The sequence below is a fragment of the Gambusia affinis genome, linkage group LG10 (genome assembly GCF_019740435.1).
Source record: "Gambusia affinis linkage group LG10, SWU_Gaff_1.0, whole genome shotgun sequence".
Classification (NCBI taxonomy): Eukaryota; Metazoa; Chordata; class Actinopteri; order Cyprinodontiformes; family Poeciliidae; genus Gambusia; species Gambusia affinis.
In genome coordinates, this window is record NC_057877.1 from 26,180,848 (window position 1) to 26,208,610 (window position 27,763).

At 36.6% G+C, this 27,763-nt stretch overlaps 1 protein-coding gene across 2 annotated transcripts; it reads right to left on the reverse strand.

Annotated features, from left to right (window-relative positions):
* On the reverse strand, positions 1–27,128 carry znhit6 (zinc finger HIT-type containing 6). Of its 2 annotated transcripts, XM_044129949.1 has the most exons (11): positions 27,021–27,128; positions 26,846–26,940; positions 26,464–26,529; positions 24,941–25,047; positions 24,289–24,374; positions 23,691–23,794; positions 10,594–10,662; positions 10,375–10,455; positions 8,543–8,623; positions 2,476–2,600; positions 1–887 (listed from the first exon to the last, which is right to left on the reverse strand). In XM_044129949.1, exons 2-11 carry the CDS (start codon positions 26,926–26,928, stop codon positions 451–453), a joined length of 1,239 nt encoding a protein of 412 aa, XP_043985884.1. In that variant the 5' UTR covers positions 26,929–26,940; positions 27,021–27,128; the 3' UTR covers positions 1–450. The 2 variants fall into 2 exon arrangements, with proteins under 2 accessions (XP_043985884.1, XP_043985885.1); XM_044129950.1 differs by having other exon boundaries at positions 243–887; positions 26,846–27,025.
* Between the last annotated feature and the right edge of the window lie 635 nt (positions 27,129–27,763).

The following is a 27,763-nucleotide window of genomic DNA, read 5'->3' on the forward strand; positions in this document are numbered from 1 at the left end:
AGAGGGGATGCTAGGAACTTCAAAGAGGACAGAGGGTTATTTTTGGCGTCTTGTCTGAGTTTTCACTTTAAAAAATCAGGAGGGACATGTTACCTAACGAATGCTAAGCAGAATGGAATCTCTTTAATCTTTAAAAAGGCATTTTTCTTTCATTGAGGTTTATTAGCCCCTTCTTTCATGACAACATAACATTTCTAAGAAAATTTGATGGCTTTGTATGATATTTTGTTGCTTATAAGTTGAACATGAACACATTTGGACTTCAAAACAATTACTTCAAAGAACAATTTTATTTGAGAAAACATTTTAAAAAACATGGTTCTGGATCTAATAATGTATTTGTTCTTTCTTTTTAATACAGTCTGTATGAATGAGCCGAGTAAAGACATATTTTGGTTACTTCCTGCCAAATTTTCTTCATCACTCAGTTTAACAGCATCCTCTCTATCATCATTCCATCTGACAGCTGTCTGAAGCAGCAGCTGAGTCATTTCCAAGCTGAAGTGATGAGTCAGAACACTCTGTTTCACTAACAGGATTCTTCTCGGTCACTGTGACTTCAGCACTTTCTCTACAAGTTGAGGCATCATCAGGAAGGTAGTTGCTTAAACACTGATCCCTGCTGCCAGTTTCCTCCTCTTCATCACTGCTGCCTACAATCTCTCCTTCCTCTTGTTCTTCCTCTCCTGTGCCCCTCTTGGCCTTTTTCTGCAGCGGTGGTTCCGTCTCAGGAGTTATGTCTTGGGTTCTTGTATGAATGTTTGCTTCCTGCATAGCACAAGACCCCTGTATTGGTTGTAGATCTTGGGCCCCCTCTTCCTCTTCCTGTGACTGGCCTTCTGAAACACATCTTGTTGCAGAACTTGTTCGGACTGATACAGGTTCAGCTGAAATGACATGAGCCAACTTTTTCAATAACAATGTTTTTTATTTTAACAGGAGACAGTAGAACAGATTTTTGCCTGGTCATGTGTACATATAATCAATGATCTCCATAAGGAACATAAACATGGAACATAACTGGAATTTAATTAAAGGAGCAGTGTCATGGAAAATCAACTTTTTTGAGCTTTACATCATGTTGGAACACTATTCCCTCATCATGAACATACCTGGAGTGTTGATTTGATTCTTTCATTCATGTCTGAGAAAACCTTTCCTCTCACATAGCAACTATGCAGATGTCCAAAATGCCTGGTTGGACCTAGCACCACCTTCAAGGTGCAGCTGCTCCTTTGAGCTGCAGTTTCCAAGCTATGTTATCAGGCAAAATGGAAAGATTATTTGGCAATAAATTCACCTAATTTAGACATACTAGACATATTTTAATGCAGACCTAAAATCTTGTTTTTTTGTTGTTTTTTTTTAAGTTACATGCTACAGCTTTAAGCAGATGTTTGGTGTGAGTTTACTGTCTGGTGGAGGTTGAGCGACGCTCTGTCTGTGAAATATTACTTGCGCGTAGCGGCAATCCAAGAGTGAGAGGAGGTCCCAGCGTCTTACATTTTGATCCTTAAAATACCAATATTTCAACCCAGTTTATTCACAGACATCTTTTGCATGCTGAATACAGATACAGGTTGAATTCTGTTTATACACTGCCAGTCCCTCAGTAAGAATCTATCCTCTGCCACAGTATCTAACTGTGTGTTATCACTTCCTGCCCTGTTTCCCTAAGCTTGGCATGGGTAATTATCAGGATGTTTCTATGGCAAGGTTTATAGGGAAACAACATGGTACCAGGGGCTTATCACTGAAAACACACTCTCGGACTAAAATTACCTCATTTGTCATTTGGACAGTTTGTTCTGACAGCATAATGAAACAAGGCTTGTGTTCTACTTTAGAACCATAAAATTGAACTGCTCTACACGCAATTTGGTTCCTGTGTGCAGACCTGAGAAGAAATCCATCAATGAGCGTCCATTTTCATGGAATGTAGCAGTGTTTTCACGCAATTGACACCTGTAGACTTTAAAACACTTCAGGGGCAGAGGAAACCGAGCAGAAAATGAGGGGAAACAAAGACCGATATCCTGTTTTCTCCTTCTCAGAGCTCATGAAGTCACAGTCGAATAAGCAAGCTGTGTTTGATCTTCTCTTTGGCTACTGTTTCTGTCGAGGCTAAGCTGGTGTGCATGATCCTGAGCAGAGCACACTCATTTCCGTTGGGTTAATGCGTTACCATAGAGAAAAATAAGGAAACAGAGTGTTTTAGAGCCTCAGCTGGGGAAAGCGGGACATGATACAATGGGGTTGGAATCGGCAGAGCCGAGAGAGTTTGGTGTTTTGGGACTGCTCTGGGTCTTGACTCATGTTGGACTGTACGAATTCCATTTGTTTAGACTTAACTGTATCAAAATCTATATCCCTATTAAAAACTGGCACCGAGTCTTAGTCCAAATGCAGCTGTGGATAAATGTGCTTTTCATCAACCAAAGTTTCCATCAAATATATGACTTGGGATTTGGTTACCTGGTCCCTTGAGTGGGTAGTCCTTCCAGTGATCTCTGAGAACAACATGCAGTACAGGATACTCAATGATTGTTTTATAACTCAGGTTATCCCTGAGGCTTTTCTCAACGTCCAACTCGTGGTACCTATGTCAGATCACAGGGAGAATCAAGCAAAACAAAGACATAATTACAACGCAATATCATTACAGAATGCTAGGTAAATTATATGATCACAAGACGCAGAAGGCACAGCTTTTTTAAGCTATTGCTGACAATAATCAAAGGATTAATAGATAATTAAGATCTGAATTTTCAACAGCCAAATGAATATCATTTTCTGGCATCACATTTTGACAGATGCAGTATTTGGCCAAGACTTAGCAGCATCACTAAGGCACATGGGGCAGCACTCCCCACCCTTGTGCAACCATCTGCAGAAGATGACATCAATGATTGCCTCAGTGAAGAAATTTCATAAATCACAGGACAAAACGGTTCACTGGATAAATAGGAGACATGCTCTAATTTAGGATGTGTTATATATATCAGGGATGGAGGGCTCAAGACCATTCTCGAGCTGTTATTTACTGGTCTTGGTCTTGGAGGGTGTGGTCTCCATCTTGGTCTTGGTCTCCAAAGAACTGGCCTTGACTGCAAGTCTTACTGTTTTCCTAAATTAAACTATTGTACAATGTAAGTCCATTAATTTAATTTAGAGATTGTGCATCAAAATATGGCTGCATTTGAAATATTAGCTTATTTTGACATTTATTAGATTAATACTTTGGTATTTTGGTAGAGTAATTAGATGTTTTTAAACGAGCATATTTTGTTCAGTGCCACCCCCCAAACATTTTTTTTTTTTGTTATAATGATTCAGCCTCGGTTTTAGTCTTGGAGGAAGTAGTCTAGGAAAAACCAGTCTCGACTACATGCCTGTTATAAATATCCATCTATATGTCTACCTATTTAATAACTTAAACATTTCTGAAAGTAATGTACAAGTATAGAAAATATTTTGGACTTCCTGCTTGTTTTGCTCAATGACACAATTACCCAAGGAACATCCCACTTCTAAAGTCAGTCCAAAACCTTTATTAGAACAACCTCATAAATGAAATTTCACTGGAAGAAGAGCTTAAAAGAAACTGCCTTCCAAAAGAAAGCAACTTCCCTGACTAGGCCATGTCAAATGACTAAAAACAGCTGATATACATTTAAAAACACCTGGAAATTGTCAAATTGCCAAAGTGGCGTAATTAACACAACATAAAAATGTGAAGTTTATCCAGCAATAATAACACTGTTTTCCATCCATGTTACACAATTAAAAAGCATAAAGTTTTAAGATTACTGCTTGGAGTCAATTCAGGAAGAAGGTGTGTAAAAAAGAATAGCAAGCAAAAGCAGAAACCTATACTTAGAATGTGCTTACGAAGCACCCATTATGCCCATGACATTTAGTTTATGGGTAAAAATCTAACAAATACAAACCAAAAAAGTTTAAGAAATTTTTTTTTATACATCCTTGTTTGTAAACAACTATAAAAGAAAGCAGATTTTCCCTCCCTGTGGTGTCAATGAGATTATTAAACCTCTGTCCACTTCCACATACAAAGCTGTGCAGCTCAGCCAAGAACATGAACACATCTGGTGTCCATATAATGTTCTCTCAATGAACAGAAGACTCAGCTAATGCTCTCTTAAAGGGGAGTTTTTGTTGTTTTCTCCACCGTTCTGCTCAAACCCCTGTAAAAAAAAACTACAGATTACAGGGCATAAAAAGGAAGAAACAAATCAACCCTTCTTTTGTTTTTATTTTTACTATACTGAATAAATACAAATCGAAAGTTGTTCACAAGCTGGTACCTGGCGAGACAGGGCAAATGTAAAAACGTACTTATGTTCCAGTTTAAAAGGTAATTACACGTAACCAGTGTAGAAAGTGTAACATGTTAAATGGGGGAGATTGTTGTTGTAACAAATTCTATTTCCACGGTGAACTTGGTGTACTAATTAACTCAGTAATAAGAACATAACATTCTGGGTATTCTGATTCGGAAACAGTGTCTCCTCCTGGAAAATCTCTACAGGATGGCACTAAAACAATCTTCCCACACCTGCTCCCGAATAATGGAGCTCAACCAGCCTGATTTGACCTGGCTGTATTGGGATTGAGTCCATAAGTAAGATTTAGGATGGACATGCACCAGTTAATTGAGAACTTCACTTTCTTCACAGTAGCAGACCAATGCAACCGCTGTATCAGTCAATCAAGTTTATTTGTACAGCACATTTCAGCAACAAGTATTTTATATCATATAAACATAGAAATACAAAGTCATAAAAGATGCCACACAGTCAACAACTGAAACCAGTAAACATTTTATATCTGAGTCCATCACTGCACCCAGATTTTGAGCCTGATCAATAGTTTCTAGATGTAATAACTGAACTCTTGATTGATTGCAACTCTTGTGGTCCAAAAAGAATAATTTCAGTTTTGTTTCTGTTCAGCTGAAAAAAGATACGGCACATCCACACATTCATCTGTTCTAAGAATTGGTTCAGTACTTGGCTCGGTAACTTTGGGGTACCCCACACTTGACTTCTGTACACTCTGATGTGAAGTTACCTATAGAAACACAAAGAAGTCCCTGTTCTTTTAGTAAGACTGGAGCCAGTCAAGTATTTACTGTACCAGAGAGTCTTAGCCAGCTCTCCAGTTGCTTCAATAATATGTAATGGTCAACAGTGCCAATGCTGCACTGAGGTTCAGCAGTACCAGCACTGTGGTTCTTCTTTAGTCTGTCTTTATGTGGATATCATTGAACACTTAGACTAGGGCAGTTTCAGTAGTGTGGTGAGGATGGAAACCAGACTGAAAGACGTCAAAGTGGTCGGTCCTGTTCAGTTGTTACACATCTCCTTTCCAGCATTAACAGGGAGCTTAGGAAGTGTTTTTATTTTGTAGTTCGTACCCATTTTGAAAGAGGTCTGACAGAGTTGTAGAAGATTGTATTTTTCTCCAAATTTTGGATCTACAAATCCAAAAATTATCGAGAAAATTATATTTTTTTCCAGGCTTTCAACCATGCAATAAATAAACCTGTCCTTACGCCTTTATTTCATCCTTATTACCAGCAGCAGCTCTTTAAACAAACCTAGGAAAAGTTTAGTTTATTGATGTTCAGGAAAAGAGTGACAGAAACTAGTTTCAATAACCCAAGCAGAATCATGCTTTTCATGTGTGACCTAAACAAATAACTTAATGGAATATTATCTCCTGTAAATTTAGAACAATTTCAATAACAACACCCCCCGATCATATCAGGAGACACGAGGAAGCATCTGTTAAGCAGAAATAAATACAAGCTTTGGGGCAAGATGGGCAACAGCCAATGAGCAAGGTCCAAAAAAGGTTGGCCACAAATATGTAAGAGAAGGCTCAGCTTACACGGAACAAAAACATCCCTGTCTCACAAGGAACTGGCATAAGCAAAAAAAACAAAAAAAAACAAAAACAAAGTACAGACAGGTGTTTCCTTTTTCAGCCAGAAATGTAAAAACAACTTGTGTAAATCTGACACATCAGGAGGCATGGATGCTTGGCTGGCTGAGAGGAAAAGCAGAAGTCCAGGGAAAAGGGAGAGGGCATCCTCTGGATCACAGCAGTGGAATAAAATAAAATAAACAAACATGAAAAAAATTACATAAACAAATATCCAGGAAGGTGTGAATGGTACTCTTGATGTGCTTGCCTTCTTTTCCAGTAAGAGGATGCTGCTAACACAGCTCTGTTTAGTTAAGCACAAGAACTTCTTTCTTGGATATTTCTTGAAGTCGTTCAACAACAACATGCAGTCATGCCCTTTGTGGTGAATAACCTCCTAGAAGCCGTTACCACCAATATCCATGACTTCATTAAATCAGCATCTCTAACCAAATTAAGAGTTTTTTTCATGGAAAACAATTTTCAAGAAGAACTAGCCCGTTTGGGTGTAAAAGGTTTTAGAGTCGTTTTGGATGAGATGTCACTCTGCAGCGCCCCAACTTCAAATTAGAGGTGAAATCAATGGCTTAGCCTTCTTGTGTAGCTACGCAGAGTTAATGTAAGGTAATTCCCATGATGTTCATTTTAATGTGGCCCATTAATATTCATTACTAACTCAATTTGCTGTTATTCAACCACTTGCTGATAAACACTAAGGTGGGGCAGGAAAGGGTTGTAGTCATCCAAAGTAAAAAGAAAAAGGGCAAGAAGGATTTATAACCCTTAATGACTCACTAACATACACTTAACCTGACACACACTAAGCATTCTTTCCAGACTTGCTGTCCAACACTGATGACAAAAACAAGGCTTACAGTTTGCTTATTGTCTGCATTGTGACATTCTTGTATCTCTCTAAATGTGAATGTTTTGCAGTCTCTCAAGCAAAAGATCTTGCGAAGAATTGCTGTCATTATATATAGTGAAATGAGTTTTATAGTGGAACGGGCTAAAAGGCCGCTCAGAGACGAAGAAGCCAAAACTCCAAAAGCAACATAAAAACACTGATTACAGATTGCAAATGTACTGAGATTATTAATGTGTTATTAATGTAACACAGTTTAAAACGCTATTCTACGTTTTGTTAAGGAAATGTCAACTTCTGAATTTCAAGAAGTTCCAAAAAAAGTTTTGAAAAAGAAACGCTACCTACTCTCCTTTCTTAACATATGGGTATCATACTTCTAAGAAAAACCGAGCAGATATTCATAACCACTGTTTATTTCTACCTTGCTGCTGTTTGTGTGTTTTGGGATGGGCCAGCCATGTGAGAAAGTGGCAGTAATATTTTAGGGCATATCTACTTTACACCACAGGATGGCAAAATTTAAGCAGTTTTCAGTCACTCTGTGTATATCTAGCCAGGATGTTGACTCATGCTGGACATGCCTCCAGCTGGTGGGATTGTATCCCTTAAATACTCTGAACTTCATTGTCTTCAAAGGATGTATAACAATTTTCTCAAGATATAAAAACATGGCTTTTATATTATAGGCTTGGCAAAGCAATTTAATGAAACACCATGTAATTTTTTATGGTAGAGATGAGCTTTTAATGGCTGTTTTTATAACAGTAACACTGTAAAGGTGCAGCCTAAGATCAGGATTTTGTTCTGAAGTGTTAACACAAGCAAGCAAAACATGACAGCTCTAAATCTTGGCACATACCTACACTCATCTTTCAATCATTTCTTTAACCATGCTGTCAGGAAATAAAATTTATAGCTTGGAAACAGGAGTGCAGCCCAGCCCACTGGGCCAAATAAAAGAAGCAAGTATCTGTGCGTATTATAAGGATGAAAAATGGGATGGGTGGTTTTATGACGTTTCATTTGGGCCAAGGATAATGGTTATGAACATTTCATGATCATCAGTCACTCTGCGACAAAACGGAAATGGAAAGCAGAGAAAGAGGCTAAAATTGGGCGAGGTAAATGGATGTCGTAATCGCCATACTCTCATTTTTTTAATCTGCGCAAAAAAGCCAGAAATCAAGCTGCTCACACAAGACAGAAACTGTGAAGATTTGGAGACAATGTAAGGGAAGTGGATTTCAGACAAAGATAAAGCACATGCATCCTGGAATTTCACCAAAGAAAGGCAAGAAAATAGAACGTGATGCTGTTAAACCCTTACTGCCAAAGCTCTGCGTAGGTTTGGTGGAATTTACAAGGCAGTGATATCATGTCCATAAACTGGGTATTTTGATTTCAAGCATACCAAGTAAATCACTCAAGATTAGTAAGATTGATCAAACGGTCAGTGCGGTCACACGAACAGGGCGTGAGATGAGTGACGTGACTCTAGGATGTTTTTTGGGGGTGTTAAAAGGCTCCGGAAATTATTTGAAAACATTAAAGATGCAGTGACTCAAAAAATAATTTCAAAGCTTTTGTAGACATACCAAATTGCAAGAAATACTTACAAAATGAGTAGCATTATGATTAAGGGCAAAAAAAAATTTCATAATAAAAAAAAATAAAAATATAAGTACACCAAAAAGGAAAACGTAGAAAAAGTGGAAAATGTCTCACCTCACAGAGTTAGCCTTTCTCCCCTCTGCTTTCATGAAAACCTTTACATGGTCGAATTGATGATGCACATACATCTTCAATCTGAAACAGAAAATCACAATCATACAAAAACTTCAATAAAAATATATATATATCTCCATTTAGGATTTATTCTAAAAAGTAAAAAACAACAAAAGCATACAATTTAGACTGATGTGACCTTTTTCATATAATCACAGAAAGGGAGAAAAACAAAGTGTTGACTGAGAACAGCAAAGAAGAAACCTAAACTCACTCTCATATCCTGACCGATATTTCCAAGGCTGGGAATTCAAGTTCCAAACAAAGAGGGAATTTCCCTCTTAAAGACGGTTTACACACACTGGAGTGAACTACTAGTGCCCTCAGCTAGACATCGTAAGCTCAGTTTGCCATAAACAACTTTTTTGTTGCTTTTCGCTTAATGTTTTCTCCAAGCTCTACTCTGCTTCACTCCCCGTCCCTCCTGAACTTCATCAGAAGGTATGATAGCCAACACGGTCTAAACCTTATTTAACTCTTGAAGAGTTAACTTTGACTGACAGGTTTAAACAACACAACATTATAAATACTATACTATTATAGTCAAATATTTCAATAAAAAAAATCACTTTTTTTAAAGCCGGATTGCATGCATCTCTGTTGCTCTGAGCATTTCCCTAGTGGAGTAGATTTATTCCTAAAGATAGGTACATGGTTTATGCATATAAAGCCGGCGGCACATGGACCAATAACATAGCTGGTGCCTCTGCGTGTTGCAGCTGCTTTACCTCACTTTACCTCAGTGTGTATCGCGCACGCCTCCTTTCACTCAAACTGGACACAGGCTGACCTGTATTGATATTTACATCAACTTCCTGTGAGGAATTATGATTCTTTGGAGAACTGTTAAGAGTTTAAAACCCACCGCGTTAGCTCTGGTTGTGCAGCAATATGAACCGCAGGAATAATTTGCAGTAGCGATTTCAGAGTTTTTTGGTCCAATTCGTTTTTTTTTTTTTTACACACATGCTTTCTTTGGGTCTATCCTTGGGAAGTTCTGCATCTCCTTCCACTGCTAGTACTAGACAACTACCTGATTTACCTTCTTTGAACACCTTGACCCCTCTAACACCTTCCTAGCTCTAAATTCTTTAGCCTCAATGCAAGCAAAACAGAGGTTATTTTACTAAGATCATTTCTACTTGTATTTCAGCCTGGGGCATAAGATGTTACTTCTGTTCCATTAATAAAGTATTTTCTATTGTACTCTACAATTCTTGCAGCCATTTAGCCTTGTTCTGGAAATGTTTTAGTTTACTTCATGATTTCAGACTGGTTCGATTTCAGGGTTTTTTTACTCCAGGGGTCTGTTAGTAATCACGCTGAGGTGTGGCTAGTGAAACTGAACTAAGCTTTCCAAACAAATGTGGTTAGTCATAGCTGAATCACAACTTAACAAGGTAGAGCTAGGGTTGGTTTGGATAGCTTTTTTTTTTGTTGCATTCCTTATGTATATTTTCTTTTTTCCATAATTTCTTTTGCTGAAGCTTGAGAATTATTCAAGCCAAAATAACATTTCAAAGCCTGTAATCTCACTGTTAAGCTTTGGCATCTGTCCTGGCAAATTCACTTTGCACAATATGATGACATTTAGAATCTGTATCAAGGGCAAAAGTGCTTGAAGTAAAAATCTAAGCTCAGTTGAATCACGTAGAAATTTTGTTGAAAAATTTGATAGAAAACATTGGCAATTCCATGAGATTAATATTCATTATTGTAAGCAAAATAACATAAAAATTCAAAGAATTAAGAAAGAAAAGCTGAAATCTCACTTTTGACGAGTTACAGGATCAGACTCTGTGGGGTGAATATAAGCAGTCAAGATCTGGATCAAGGTCTGGCTGTCAGACACCCTAAAAGAAAAAAAATGTGAGGTGCAAAAAGAATTTGAGTTAAACAACGTCAAAATCACAGTCAAATCACAATCAACATTATTGTATTGTAACATCTGAGAAATAAACCAGAAATATGTCATTAAAAGTATAACTTACCTCCTCTGACTGAACTCTGAGCTGCTCTGAGGAAATATGAGCTTCAGATGCCATAGGAATCGCTTTTCCCTAAATAGGATGCAGAAAATATAAGTTAATTTAAAAAAAAAAAGTATTAATCTTTTTGCCTGTTTTTGTGAAACCACCACAAAATGTTAAGATAAACGCAACAACCCGTATTTAAATTGTAGTACTCAAATGATTAGGCCATAATCTCTCCAGGACAACACAAGCTTCTGCTTCAGTTTGAGAATTGAACAAAATGCCATCATGTAAGACACTACATGATGCCATGCTGTTTATCACGGAATATTGAGTTCTTTAAGAGCGACAGTTTAGCATGTAAAGATGGACAGAGTTTAGTTTTCAGGGTATTTAAGAAAAGAAATCCTCTAAGCATGTTCAGGTTGTCTGCAACAGCCAAAAAAATTGACTTAATTAATGTTTTCAACTGACAACAAGACAGGGATAAGCTTATGTTATTTTTAATAACTGTCTTAATACTATGTTAAACTACTCCAGATAGCATACAAATACACAAGATGTAAATATAAAATAGACAACACCGAAAGTTTATTTTGCCTCATAGACTGAAAAGACTAAATGTTTCTGGTTCAAATAAAGCAGCAAGTTCTTCTTTTCAGTGTGAAAATCCAATTACTACATATGCTGAACATAACTACAAGGACTTGATTGACCAAAGCCACAGAATTTACTATATTTAAAGATGAAGCTGGTTCATCAACCATTTTCTTTGGCAAAGTATACAGAGCAAGGCCTTGCATGAAATCCATGAGATGGAGATCAAGCACAACCTCAGAAAGATGAAAAAGTATAATTGTATGCCACATTCAAGGGCTTGTTATTACGGCTTCGCTACTCTCTAAGAAAGATTCAGAGCATAGCTTAAAGCTTTCGTTCGATCTAAGATATTTGTTTCTGCAGCTCCTTTTATTCATTAAATTTCTGCACACTCACTTTGTAGAGGTATCAACCCTGTTTGAGTTGGGAGAGAAATGTGGTATCCTGTTAGAAACAAGTTCAAGACTCTAAAATGAGATCAATAAGCTGTCTTTGAAGCTGCCATTATTATGTTGCCAACTAGCAAAGATGAATCCAAGAATTCCACTTTTGGATTGGTGGAGTGGTGAAACAAACATGCCTGCAAAATATTTTCTAACATCTGAGTAGAAAATCCACAGAGCACATTGACTTTTATTTTAATTTTTTGTTGGAACACTGTAGACCAATAACACAATGAAGAAATTATCTTCTTTTTTTTTTTACTTTATTTATATATTTACTAATGATGGAATGGCAGCTGGTAACCATAATGGGCCATATTTTAGCATGATTGACTAAACAATGATCCACCTATCGGACACTTAATTTTTAATTCTTTTTATTTCCTGATGAGTGAACATGGAATATTAAGTACCAGTCAGGTTGTTCTAACTACACTCTTCAGTGATGATGTTGTTACTGAGTGTAAACGTCTCAAAATTGTTTATTTTAAGTAGCAGTGAGTTGAGTTATCATCCCAAAGATGTCCAATCAGGCTGACAAGTATTTCTAGTCCAAAGTTGATTCCCCAACTCTTTACGGACCTTGCTCTGTGCCCTGATGTGCAGCCATGTTGGAACAGGAAGAGACCATGCTCAAACTATTCCCACTAAGTTGAGAGCGTGAAATTTTTCAAAATGTCTTGTGTAAAAGATTTAAGTTTCTTTCACTGCAACTAATGGAGCAGAGGGGATTACAGTCCTACACTATAATCCCCTCTGGATGTTCAGATAACTGACATGTCCATTGGATTGCCAGATAGAGCATTGGAATCTTATAAGAAGTGATCACATAATATAAAATAGTTATTAAAGAAAAAGTGAGTACAATTGGTGAATTTAGTAAACAAGCGAAACACGGTTTTTGCACCCCTGATGTTCATTTATTTTTGTTGACAATATTAAAGTATCAATCAGTTCCATCAAAAGCTCTGCAATCTACTGAGTTGTAATCCTCCTGTATTTCAAATGGCTAGTTGGGTGCATTATTTATGAGGTCATTATATTCCAAGTGCAAGGCTGTTAGACTTTCCATGTTAATAGTATATTTGGCAAGTTTGATGCACTCTACATTGCTTGCCCACATTAGATTCAGATAACACTGGCTCCATGCAAAAGCTTTAAAACTGAAGGGAACATTATGTTGATGGGAAATAACTAATATGATTAGGTAACAATAGGCTCATCTCAACCAAATATGGATCACAAAATTAAACAGTAATATTGCGATTGCACATTTTTCTGACATGTTACAGTTCAACTCAAGTTTATTTAAATACACGCCTGAGTGCAACAACTTATCTAAGTTCTAAATCAATTTCAGCTACAGCAGACCAAAGAGACCAGTACCCCAGAGTTAAAATCCAATTCCACTCAATGAGATCAAGGAATCTCTAAAATGTCAATTAGTAAAAAGTTATCAGTCTAGGAAAACCAGCTCTACTCTTTATCTTTATGCAATTTCTTATACAGTGTAAGCAGAGAGCAGCAGTGTAGGAGAACAGATCCCTTCTAAAGGAAAAAAAAAATCCTAAATAGAAAAATAATGGAGAAAATAACAGAAATATTTCATGAACTCTTACACTTAGATAGCTCTGATATTCATTAACGGATTTAGAACATAGCGTTCCTTCAGAGTGGGCATTTGGACAGGCAGGGAGAAAGATTGTGTGTTTAAAATACTCAACGAAAGGTGTTTATCAGTATTTTGTTGTAATGACAGCGAGATGTTTGCAATAAGAGTATGAGCAGTAGCAGTCGGCATGTTAGGAGGGTAAAGAAGGGGAGGGTGAAGGGACTGCCTTTCCTGTTCCAGGAGATATGGAACAACATCCACTTCTTAGGAACTGGAATAAATATGTTTGCTTTGTTTCATCAAAGTTTCACCCTTAAGTGCACGTCTCAAGATGTAAATGTTTGTACATGCAAATACATACAGGGGTGGAGCAGCAGGTGTGATGAAACCATTATTCTGTCATTACCTCAAAGGGAAACTATGTCTTTCCTTGGAAAAGGGACTTGCCCAAAGAAGCTTTCAATCACTTCAGGTAAGGCCACAATGCATTCCTGAAGTAAGCGCCTTCACTCATTGGTGGGAGAAAAAAAGAAGGAAAGAAAACAGTGTAAAAAGTGAAAACAGAAGCCTCAACAACACAGATTTGCATTCCAGAGGTCACACTGCAGAGTTCATCCATAGAATATGAACTCTAAAGGAAAGTCAGGGCATACACTATAAGGGTGTAAATGTCTAACAGATCAATCATGCACACTGGAAAAATGTCTGTCAGACAAAAAAAGGCTTTTGAACTATGCAGAGATTATGATGAAAGGGCTACAATTCTTATCCATAAGCTGTCTGCTACCTAACACTGCCGGGATTTAACAACATTTTTGCTTTAGAGGGATTATTCTTCAAACAGAAAGTAAGTCTTTCTGAATGAATACGGATTGTTACAAGACCAAAAAAGTTTTTACGAATGTAAACAAATAACATTAATGCAACACACGTGTTCAAGAAGTAGACTTGATCTTTTTAAATCTTTGTTAAAGCTCTGACTGAGCTATGGCCTTCTCCAACTCCCCAACACCCTTTTCAAAATCCCAGGTTGTTGTGATGTAATCCATTGAGGCAGGGAGAAAAGGTTAATTCAAAGCCTTTTTTCCCAAAAGTAATGCATATCCTATTTGATACAATTCAACTGTAAAAGACCCAAATGGATTAGAAAGAAAATTTATAAAACTATATAAGTAGCGATAAATTGGCTACAAATGTGAACATTCTTAACATCTGCTCACTGCTTCCTTTACCAAATGATAAAACAACATCATTATACAAGGTTATTAGTGTGGTACAAAAATAATCCACAATATTATATAAACCATATGTCAAATTCAAGGCTAATGGGCCAAATCTGACCCCGATACACCACTACTTAAAAAGGCCCTCAAACAGAAGTTCAAGACAACAGTTGTGTACTTAAATATTATTTTAAGCACAATATTTTTAATATATATATGAAAAAAAGATTTCTAACTTTCCAAAGAGACACAATGAATTATAGTCTGTCTCTTCTGGATCTGTAATTTTCCAATTTAGATGCAATAGTCTGACGTTGACAACACTTGATAGAATGATAAACATATTTGACGTGTATTGCAGATTTTAACAATGGAACTTGACAAAATGCAAAGGCTCTTTTTGCTTTCCACAACTGTTGACTGTATGTGTATAAAGTGTTTTTAATGTTTTCATGAAGGAAAGCACTTGGAGCTGCTTTGCTGCTGAAATGTGCTACACAAGTAAACTAGATTGTTTCTGAAAAGTTATTTTCAAAAACAATCACTAGGCTTCATGAGATCTGCACAACACACTCACCAATATTTCCATAAATAACTAATCAAATAAAACCATATGTAAAAACAAAAACAAACAGATAAATGATAAAAGTCATATTTTCATCCATGTTTCTTTTATGTTTTTGGCTGGTTTCCTCCTCTGGGTTTTTCCCCTTTTGTTTCAGTCTCCTGAGCTCCCGTTGACTCTGGCTCCTACTCAGCTCCGCCCTCCGACTATTTTATGCTAGATGTTTGTGCAAGACTCTGACATAACTTTGAGACCCACTCCTAACTGACGTCTGAACTGTAAAAAGCAGTTTTTAATCACCAATCTCTGAAACTAGCTAGCCATTAAAAACCTGGAATTAAATGTGTTTATTGTAAAATGTGTTTATGATGGAATAGATCATTTTGGAAACGAAACGCAATGAATAGTAAACTTCAGTTCATAGCCAGAGGTCAAATCATAAACCATTCTGACTGATATAACACGTTATTAAAGGTAATTTTATACAAAAATGGTCAAAAGTTTTGGCAGCAATACAAGCACTGTATTTTTCCAGCTTTGTTGTTCTGGTTTCTCTGACAGCAAATGTTTGATTAATGAGAACAGTGATTAAATATGCATTAATTTCACAACAGGAAGCCTATTTTCTAAAACTTTGTTTCAATAGATTGTTAGCCATAAAACTGAAGTAGCAAAAGACTAAAATAAAATCTTATCACTTTAATTAGAAAATTGTTTGCTTCAAAACTGGTACATGAGCTTAATATCATTATCTTGTTAGCAAAGGGATTCAATCATTACATTGCTCAAGCAAGGGAACAGTTGCTAAGATGCTTGCACGTGAAAGGACAGCTACCTGTACAGCTACAGACCACCAATACAGCCTCCAAACAGAGATTTTTTCATGATTCTTTCATAATGAAAACCGAACAGTGTGACCCCACCTTGAGGGAGGTAGCTTACTGCATATTCGGTCTAGGAATAATAATCAACTGCTAGTACCACTAAGATTGCATTGGTTATCATCAGTCAGGATTTTACCAGGAAACTGATATTCTGCATGTCAACAAGAACTTGGAGTCTTGTTCATGGGTGATGGAGCGGGAAATGAACAGACAGACTGTGATTCATCTGCATTAATGTGAGCACAGTTGAAAGAATGGTACTCCAGATTCCAGGGGCTGAAACAAGGAGGCTGACTGAACTCATTCTTAGCAACAGGACGAGAAGCTCCATAACCTAAGGGTGGCTCAAAGTAGATCTACTGCTTCTCTGCATAGAAAGATGTCAGTTGACGTGTTTCAAGCATCTGGTCAGGGTGCCTCTTGGGTATGACTCTTGGGAGGAGACCCACAGGAAGACGCAAAACACTTTGGGATCCCCAAGAATCCCAAAGTGTTTCTTGGGGGCTATAGGGATGTCTGGGGTTGCCCCCGTAGTCTTTTGACCCATCAACCTGATCTTTGATGTGCAAAAGACAATGGGCGGATTTGAAAAACGTCAAACTGAAAAATTTACTTTAAAGTTCATACATAAGCCTGTGAATCTTTAGAGTTGTTTTAGTTATTACTTGCTATACCATGAAAACATATTGGTCACAAAGAGAGAATGAACCACCACTTTAAAAACATTGGAGGATTATCAGTTGTAATTAGTCATGACCTCACAAGGTTTATCCAGTGTTACAAAGAAGATACACGTTGTTAGAATCCAGTGACGATAGCTTTTGGTCTTGTCATCTAGTGGAGATTATCCAGAGGCCCTAATCTGGAAATTTCTGTCCTCAAGGGCCAGTTTTATGTTTGTTTTAGTTGTTACCCTGTTCCAACACATCTAATTAAAAAACACTTACCGGTATTAGCAAAAACCTGCACAAGAAGAGTCAGAGATTATGCTTTTTTTCATCACATTGACACGTTTTTTTTTAAACTTTGTTCTTTTAGGCATGTTGAAGTGAGAACAAATTCTGTTAAACTTTAGTGAGCCAACTACAGTTGGTGTCAGAAACCATCCAAGAAATAAAGCAGACTCAGACGAAGATGAATGAGTTCATTAACAAGAGCACACAATGTTGATTAAATACGTAATTGGAGTCACTCGTGCCATCATCACTTTAACAGAATGCCTGACTGGTAATCTGGCAGTCAAGAGCTGAAATCCATCTGGCTGGATTAAAGATGGGACAGATCCAATAAGAATGGAACTATATGTGCACGTCTGTGCTTTCTTCTCAAAAGCACAAGCCAGGATGTTGGTGGAATTGGGTGCTACTAGAAAAACATGGTGAGATTTGAGGACTAAAAAAATATTTTAAAAAAAGCAAACGGCAAAAGGAGAAATTAAAGCAATATGTGGACCAACGGCTTATCCATCGGTGTAGTGTAGATAAGTTACTCTTTGTTGAGTCTTCTGTTTCAGAAAAGGTATAAAAATACCAATTTGTACAAAATGTAAGGATATAGATATTGAGAAGAAGAATATTTAAGTATCATTTGTGGGAAATGACAAAAATTTTATTTTGTTAATTTATTTATTTTTTTTAATGAAGCAGACATCCTGTGGTTTAAACCTTTACATTTTTAAATAAAGCTGGAGTAGCTTGTCCTAAACCATTTCTTTGTCTACACTGCTATGGCTTTGGGCTTCCTGAAGATTTACCAAGATTTTCTCTTGTTAATGTCACTTTATGAATTCATTGCAATTCATATTTCCTTTAACTTTCCTTTAACTCTATGTTTCTCTTCCGAAGAAAGTAGGCCTAGTCCAGTAGCTGTCTCTCGTTCCTGGATTGTACACCTGACAAAGTTATTGCTGCCATAAGCATTTGTAATCTTTTTGTTTTTTCCTTTGCACAGAACATAATGGTGGCGCATGGATTCTGTGCAACATCAACTGAGTTCTCTCACCCATTAACATTGTAAACTCCAACTGGACTCTAATAAACATGTTCAAAGCTGGTTTGAGCTGAATTGAGATGCGTCTGATTTAGTTGAACTGACAACTAAAACGAACCCATGTCGACAAAAATATGCAAACAGAGGAAATGTATTTTTACACAAGATTTGTATCAATTTTACAATAATTCTAATGAGATTGTCAAAGTAGATGTTCAGAAAAAGATATCTGAGGAGAAAGTATTTCTGATGCTAAAGTTTTGAAGTTTTTTAATTCAACTATCTGCTAAATAGAGCATCGGAAAAATCCTGGTTAACCATTCAGACTGTAGTCAATAAGCCAATTATACCGGCTGGGTTTGACGAAACTACTGCTTGTCGGTCTGATGTAAGATTTGCCTCCAACAGCAGCTAAAAGAGACTCTATCCTGCATCAGCCAACAAGAGTCAAAATATAGTCTGCTGGAGCTCAGTTAAAGTTCAACTGAGTGTTTGGAAAGCAGAGGTTGTAACACACATGAGGGTGAGCTGATGAATATTCATATCACACCAATCTGGGAGAAATATGATTTTCTACGCTTTAATCAATTTGCGTAGTCATCCATCACATTGAATCATTCAGCTGCCATGAAAGTAAAAAAAATAAAATAAATCTGTGATGAATGTCAAAACTAAACTAAAGGCTTTTCTAAAATTGCATTAATTGGTCTAATGGAGGTGCCAAAATTACAGTTTGGCTGTTACAATATGAATGTGAGCCTTCACAGCTTGCCCATTGCAAGGGATAATTGCAAATCTGTGATATTTTCACTATGCTTGACAGTAATGCCAAACAGCCAGATTTACCATCATACACACTACCTTGCTTGCCATTTAAGACGTGCAAGACACACTAGAGAAGTCTTTGTACTTACATGGGTTTTTTTTTGTGTGGTTTTTTTGGCTTATATAATGGTATTTCCATTGCAAATAAAGGAGTCACGCCATGATGTCAATGCCAGCAAGTGTCTTGGGCAACAAATGTCCATTTAATGATGTAATGCGATTTAAATTGACTTGAGCTTTGGTGAAAGTTTGACAAATTACACTAGCAACCACATATTAGGCATGGCACAAGGCCTAGAGAGGATGCACTGGATTGTAAAATGATTCTTGAATGTGTGCAGGATCAGGATAATGTGGTTCTTACATTTGCTTTGTCATTTAGCTCTTTACAAACTAAAGCACAGCTAACTTGTTTTCATCTTAATCTGGTGATTCTGATCCTACATAAACATACAAGCCTTTGTTGCACTTAACTCTGTATTTAGCATTTTACCAAGTAATGCATGTATTAAGGACGTAACAAAAATACATTTTTGACTGGACTTTTAATCAGGCCAACAAAACTTTTGCAGGATTTATACTCTGTGTGGCTCATTCTCACTGTAGAGTCAGCCAGACTCCAGAGGGCAGCCTTGGGTGCCTATGTCAACTGTATCATGTATAGAAGTTAAAACAAATAAAACAAAAACAAACAACAACAACAAAAAACACAGTTGTATTTGAAAAATGGCGACACTCGTGAGTGTGCTGGTGAAATTCTTGTCTTTATGGGCTGAATCGTTAAGATGTCTGTCTTTGAAAACCCCTACTTGTCCACCATGTTTTTCCGAACGCAACTGTCCGCATAGTCACAGAATTTCAGAGGTGTGGAAAATTTGGTCCGCACAAAGGGGTGTGGTTGCTGACATGATGTAATGATAGACTTGTCAAGCATCATTACAGCTCAACACTGACAACCTCTTCCCAAATGGTATGATGTTGGTACTGGTTTTGATTTAAATATTTATTGACAGTTCACAGAAAACAGGCTGCTTCAGGCTTTGGTACTTATACTAAATGAATAAACATTCTAACAGATAGCAAATAGGAGCTTTTCTGTCACAAATTTTCAGCTGAAATAGAAATAGCTATAATTTCTTTTTAATGGAACTGTAGGGGAAAAAAAGGGAAAATATTGTGATGACACTTCAATACTTTGAAGAGTGCAAAAAAAGTTAATCTTCAAATAGAGTAAAGTTCTATTTTCCTCCACTTCCATCAACAAAATACTAAATTTTACAGTGTGGTGTTCTTCAACACCTGTCAATAACTGGAAACAAAATTAATTCTCCTCTGACCCTCAAAGCCTGGTTAATTGGGCCTGATTTCCAATATATAGTAAAATAATATGCCAGCCACAAAAACCTCACCAGCTCATATTGCTAATTATCTCAAGTTATTATAGAAATATGCTCAGTTATTACCCACAGTTACTGCTGCTGGAATGTGTTGTCGAGTCCACTCAGGCTGTCTACGAGGAAAATGTCCAGCCATGCCAGGCTGAGGCAGAAAAAAAGAAAACATAATTCCACCCTAACACAACTACTCCCAATGTTCTGCCAAATGCCAGCGATTATATACTTACCCTCCAAAAGGCTGAACTGGGAGCCAGTCTGTGACTTTTTGTAAATCTTGGTATGGTTTGTACAATCTTTTTAAAGTTAGATGCTGGCAAAAACTAAAAGCAATAGCAGCTGCATTGTCATCATATAACATTTAATCAAGGACACAAACTCACATACACACACCATCGCCAGGCATGAAAGCCCTCCAGTCAGCTGTTTGTCAGTAATGATCCTCTTCTGGCAGCAACAGTACATAGCATGAGTATGTCGCTAACCAGCTGCAGTCACACAGCTCCCACATCTGCTTCTTATATTATGTACTTGGTACATTCTGAAGCACATTCTCACATGATCCCAGGCTAATAATTGTCTACCTTTCCATCCCAGACTGGATGTTCATTTGCTGGCCTGTGAATGAAACACCTTTGTTGAAAAGAACTTCTGTCAGACATTGTGAGATTAAGCAGACTAAACAAACAGCTGGGTACCCAAGCCTCCTCAGATTCCAGTTCAACAAAGGTAATTATGCTTATTTTGTTTCTGCTTGTGTGATTACGGCACCTTCAAACATTTTCCTGGTGGCAAACTTTTATGAAAAACCAAAACTTCAAGGGGATCCCACAATTACTTTCTGCCACATTCATCAATCTACTGAATTAGGAAAAAATATGGAGCAGATGGAGTTGGAACCTGTTACTAGACCCTGAAGTAATGTTTCAAAAGTCAAGAGCGAATCAGTATTCTGAAGAAAGAAAGATGGTAAAAGGTAAAGCAGCAGGGTACAATTGCCTGGAAAGACAAAACATACATTTTTTACAGGCACTTCTGATTATACTTGACATTCCAGACATATAAAACTTTACGATGAAGTTCTATAACTACTCTTATTCCATTTTCCCAATTGAGGATGACAATAGAAAGGCTCAGCCTTAAATAAATCAGTAAGAAGAGTGGTGGAAGACTGCTGGTGAGATAGAAAGTGGATGGCTGATAAAAAAATTAGGAAGTTAGAAATGAAGAAATCTGTGAATGTGAACTCAACAATGAGACTCAATGACTGAATTACAACTTGACATAAGTGAATCTTTCCATGAAACATGATTAAAATTACCCAACAATTCTACTCAAGCTTCAAAGACGTTAGAAAAATACCATCATACGAGTTTATGGATTGAAAACAACATTCACCTTAAAATATAGACAATAACAGGAGAAAAACACCAAAAGTGAAGAGCTGTTTTGTTCTAATTGATTTACTAGTCTTTTGGTTTTAACTAAAACACCATGTCTTCAAAATTATTGCAATTAACAAGAGTGTTCCTTGAGTCAATACAAAGAAAAACAATCTGCTCCTCCGATGCTGCATCAGTTTACAGTTGGGGTTTATGTCTGTAGACCTTTAAGTAGAGAAACATTCACACTTATTTGTTCATCTTAAATCACATTGTCATAACAACATTCACCAATACATCAACATACTGTGTTTTCCTAATATCATGCAGCTTCAATCTGCACTTCAAAGCTTTACAAAAAAAAACAGAAAACAGTCACAAAATACTTTAAAAAACAATTTTAACAACTATTCACAAAATATTTTAAAATACACTACTTGCACTACAATTTATTGTGAAGTCCTAATCTGATCCCAAGTATCACATCAGTGTCCCGAACATGGCAGCTCCTTACTCAACTCAAGCTGCCGACACTTGGTGTGTTTGCCTAACAATTCATAGTGAGTATGCTGCTGTAGTTTAAACACACCTTCAAACATTTGGTCTATTTAATAAACCTGAGGTTTCTTTTGCAGCCAAAGCTTTTTTTATAATATCATTTGCAATAACAAAAAAACAAATTGGATGCTGCAACTCAGACCTACGACAAATGACCGGCAATGCTTGCTGTGCTTATCAGGGTAGGAGGTCAACACAACGAGCTAATTTTGTGAAGCCACAGGTCAACTTTTTTTCTGTAAATTTATTCTTCACAAAAATCTCTGGAACCACGTTGAAGCCGAGTCAAATTAAAATACAAAGCACACATGCTAGCTTTAACTGAGCAGTAAAGCTAACAGGTCTGAAGAAACATGGTAACAAAAAGATGTCAGTTTATTCAAGTCTGTATATGTTGAGTCATTAATACCTTAAGAAACAAATTATAAATTATTATAAAGCTTAGGGTGTCCAAGGTGGCACACTGTCATAGTAGCTTTTATTAGCTGGTTAACTCTGTATGGGAGCAGCATATTAATACCAGTACTGCCCTGCAGTAACTGTGGATGGGGTGACAAATCAGCTGCTATGCAGAAATATGAATAAGAGAGAAGCCCTGAAAGACCCTGTTGAATCAGCCAAGTTGGAAACAAACCATGTAATACTCATTTAATGCAATTTGTGATCTTACTACCTTGTAAAGCTACTGGTTTTAAAGCATATGTATAACACTAACTATATTAACTGAAATTCCGTATAGGATTAGTATCTGCAAATGCCTGATCTAAAATAACTGATCAGTATGAAGGACAAATCCTACATTTACCAGTGACATCGATAACCTTTAACACAACTTCAAACTTCTGAAAAAAAAAAAATGGGGGAACAAATAGCTCAACTCTAAGCATTTTAATTTTAACATAATGACAGAAATATACTGTTGTCTTTGATCTCATAATCTTCACAACATCACACGGGATAAGGCTGGTTATTAAAGCTCACATCTGTCCTTTACAGTGCTCACTAAAATGACAGTTAACAGAAAGTAAATTGAATCTAACATTTTAAAGCAAATAAATGTGTTTTACAGGGCAAGCACGCTTACAAGAATTAAATAATATCAACTAATAACATCAATCATTGCTTAATTACCCCAGCTGGTGAATAACTTCAGACATGGAAAAAGCAGCTCCCAAAAGAGTGCTAAAAAAGTACAGTCGGCACCAACGACTTAACATGAGTGCCATCATGTGGCAAAACAACACATGGATCAGGACTTTATGTCATCAGGGTGACTGAGTCTATACTAATGTTTAGCTAAGACTGCAAGAATATGACCACTGTTATATTTTCAATAGGAGTAGCATCTAGTTCTTCTTTTATACCATAACATTGACGTGAGATAGTCTGGAGAAATTTCACTATGTTGATATTTCACAATTGCTTCAACAGGATTTGGAAAACAAGATCAATTCATTTAAAAAAAGAGAAGATGAATATTTAAGAACTGGAGAGAAGAAATTAGTACACAGGATAGAAAATGGGACTCTGAAATAATAGCTTGCCTCTGTGTTACTGGCTAAATGCTTCTAATATATGTGATGATGATTTCTCATGTGTAACAATGGGCCTGATGTTCTTTTAGTGATCGTTTTTCTTACTTTGTAAGAAAGAAGGTGGAGTTTTCTTTGCTCTTTGTGAAGGTGATAGGGAGAAACCTCAGGGTGATGTTCATCTTTCTAGCATGGGAGGCCAACTTCTTTGCCTGTTTAACAGGAAATAAAATATCCAGTTACATTATAAGAAAAATAGAGCAATTAACATTTTATCACAACTTAGGGGTGAACCAATTGCAGTTTTCTGGACGATTGGCAATTACCGATCTTTTAAAAAGCCAAACTTTGAAGTGCAATTCCGATTTTGGCCGATACCAGTTTTTTGTTTGAAATATTGCTCAATATATCAAGGCAGTTGCTGAATTGGCAACAATGGGGTGACTATTGTTAATTGTAAATGTACAGAAATGACCTGGTCGGCCGGTTTGTCAGCCAAACCTCTCTCACAGGAGAAAAGAAAAGCACAGTGGTTGATTTTTAGACCTTTGCCGACGTTGGTAACATCAGTGGATAAGATCGGCTTCACATGTAAAAATCGGCCAATCATCGATCTCCCAAAATGAAGAAAATCGGCTGCCCCATAAATCGCAATAAAAAAAGCAAGAGTTAAGGGTGGTAAATGAATACATAATCACAGACTTACTTTCAAAGTTGTACGTGGAGCCTGGATGAGATCATCTCTGGTGGCACCGTCAGCAAATCTGCCAGTATCTTCTAGAAACCTGTAGTCTACATTACAGGCAAAGGGAAAACAGTAAATATATAAGGGTAAATATGTAATACAATCCAAGTACTAAAAGAATCAGTTATTAATATGGTTGGAAAAAAGTTGTTCTTATATTTTGTTTTTCTGAGTTCTGCACTGTAGAGAAAATCAAAAGCTTATAACAGAGAAGTATACGTTTCATTGGATTTGCAAACTGGTGCTAATGAAGTGTAAGGGTGAAAGTCATTTTCCACAAGAAAACAAAGCCCCAATAAAAACAGAGGTAGCAGCATCAGCCTGTGGAGAAGTCTGCCAGGAACAGAGACTAACAGAAGGCAGAAGAGAAAAAAAAAAAACTGATTTAAAAACAATAAAGTAAATGTGTTGGAAAAACACTCCCCCAAACACACACAGGCAAACACAATTGTGAGTACAAGAACAATAACACATGGGTAAAACTGAACCTTACAATTTATAATTATATGGTACTTTTTGTTAGTCAAACTGTACAAATACTTTTAAAGGTTATCTAAGTAAATATTTCTCTTAAAGTCTTCTTTATAAAATATTTTGCAGAACAGATTCTCACCGCTGAGAAGTGTCATTTCGTCAAAATGTGACAAAGTCACAAAAGCTGTTTTGTTCCTAACACCACTGCACCCGGAGTCATCCTTGTGTTTCTTCACACACAGCAAACTAGAAAATAAATATACGGAACATGAAAATTTTGTTATTCTAAGCAAAAAACACAAAGAGAATGAAAACCGAGCAATATAATGTTAAAACTCTGACACTGGAATTACTTCTGTGACAACTGTAACATGTGTTGTGGTTTCCTTAGATGGATTACTATTTGGCATTTCATTAACAAAATTGGAATGAATTAGTATAGAAGTACTTTAGTTGAATCTGTTAAGACTAAATCTGTGACAGTGGGAGTTAATCCTAGCGCACACAGACAGTGTTCAGACTTCCACAGACAGTCAAGTATCTGGTTCATGTCAAACAGAAACTGTGTCTTTAGCAAACTAAACGACGCAATAAAGAAAGCCGGACAGCAACCAAAACCAACAGGCATCCATGAGAATGGGAAGGACATTTGGTAGGACTGTTTAGTAACATAATTATTCCAGGTATGACCTCTGCTGTGACATTTTGTATTTGAGGGTTGGGTTATAAATACTTCAGGATCCCCAGAACTCTAGGAACAGAGTATGAATCATTTCTATTGCCAGGTTGTTACTGGAAGTGAATCAAAGTAAAGTTCAGACAGTAAAACCAGAAACACCACCAGGAGTTGATAATAAATTTTAGATTTCTCTATGAAAAGGTGCAGGATTTTTTATAGGCTGGTGTTGGAAAAGTCTACAGTGACTCTTTCATGGTAAACATAGCAACATTTTTCACTGATGATATTAAACTACATCTATCATTGAAATAAATGTGACATCCGAACTCTAAAGGAAGCAATAAACATGTGATTTAACTGCATCTACACACCGAAAATACAGAATCTAGTACTTGCGTTTTGCAATATAAAAAGGGAACCATATAAAAACAACTGTAAGCACTTAAACATATCTGTTCCCACATAAACTTTGAGCTGAATTTTATTTTTTTTAAATGCATGTTTAATATATTTTTTTAGTTTCTGTTGCAGTGCTTGCTACTATGCTTTATATGCTGGCATACTGAGAAAAAAAACAAAACATGGAACTAAACGTGAGGAAATGGAATGGATTTCTGCGAATTTTGTGCAGTCAAAACTTTCTGGGATTATCTAATGTAATCCTGTTCTGAAGAGAGAGCATATTTTGCAAATAACATAGAATTCACAAAGCTCTGTGTCATCTTTATATTTTTTTTTCCATTCAGCCCAATTAATCATAATGTAGGTTAGCTTAACAACTAAGCTATGATAACCTTAACATAGGCCTGGTAAACTGACAAAGACGCATTAAAGACACAAAACAATAAGTATAGGAGTTGAAAACATCAACTATCAAAAACCAAAATAATATTTTCAATACTATTTAGTCTACATTTGATGAGAAAACAAACGATTGACAGAAAAAGAAAAACCTTATCTAAATACAAAGAAGAACCACTCACCTGCAGGTGTGTGTGAGGCAGGCAGGACATCTATACTTCGCTTCCTCTGATCCACAAACTCCACAACTAGACCAGAGAAAACAAATTAAAAAACATATGGACTTATTTTGGAGGGGGAAAAAACAAAAACAAACAACAATCCAATAAGGGGGAGAAGGGGAGTGATAATAAATAAAAATGAAAAAAAAAACTAAACTCAAATTAAAGCTGTAAGAAAAACGATAGTCTGCTGTGTGATTCAAAAACGAAAAACAACATATAAGTATATGGCAGTGTGTCAACTTTTTGGAACGACTTTAAACCCCGTACCACAAATATAAAAACAGGCGCTAGAATTCACAAGTTGACGATTCAAGCAGCGACGACTCAGCTGTCTACTTACTTTGAGAGAGACATCTTCCGTTTGGTCCTTTTCTGCTCCTCTTCTGGGCAGTAGTTATCGATGTGACCCTCCACGTTGGACATTTTTTGTACTTTCTGCAAAATTATTGAACACATAGCAGGAAAAACGCAACAACACGTTTTTCAAGTTGCTAGCGGCATCAAAACAAACTTACTTCCGTTCGAGGCAGCACGTGGAAACAAGTTCCGGTTGAAAATTCCGCTCATTGGTGCCCCCTTGTGTCTGCAAGGAGCATCAGCAACTATCTCAAGTTGAAGTCAGCAAAGCTGTAGACAACAAAGATGTCCTGCATTTTGAACGGTTTTCAGAAGATTTAATTGGTAATGGAACTAAATGGACTAAAAACTCAACTTTTTAACTCAACTGGAGTGAAATAAGACTTTGAGAGACTCGATTTACCAGTATAAATTGTCTGTGTTTCTAGCTGATTTGTTTGCAACCAATGACTGGAATTTTGATGATTTGATTATTTATGAAAATAAAATGTCTAAAAAAATTTAACCACTACCTGTTCTTATAAGTTAAAATAATAAGAATAATACTCATAAACAAAATCAGTAATATAACTTGATTGAATTAGTGTGCACACACTTAAGTTAATACTTTGTTGAAGAATATTTTGATTTTATTCAAACCTTTAGTCTTATTCAGGTGAACTCTAACAGCTTAGTACATCTTGTTATAACAATATTTATCTACTCTTCTTTGCAAAAAGCTCAAAATCTCAGATTTCAAAGGCATTCTCTGTCCAATCTGATGATGTGGTGCTTTTAGACCAAACATATTTGGAATTGTGGCCTAAATCTTCAACTTTGGACAAGAACTTATGTTTCTGTCTTCTATCAGAGGCTTCTGTTTTTCTACCTAAACTCCTATAGTTTCTTTAGGTTGCTTGGC

What these genes read in the sequence shown, in the direction of transcription:
- znhit6 (XM_044129950.1), bottom strand. Translation starts at nt 26,961, where the DNA reads ATGTGTTCAATAATTTTGCAGAAAGTACAAAAAATGTCCAACGTGGAG. An exon ending in TGCCTCACACACACCTGCAG is followed by an intron (nt 25,048 to 26,463) that starts GTGAGTGGTTCT and finishes TTTATTTTCTAG; the next exon opens with TTTGCTGTGTGTGAAGAAAC. An exon ending in AGAAAGGCTAACTCTGTGAG is followed by an intron (nt 2,601 to 8,542) that starts GTGAGACATTTT and finishes GATCTGACATAG; the next exon opens with GTACCACGAGTTGGACGTTG.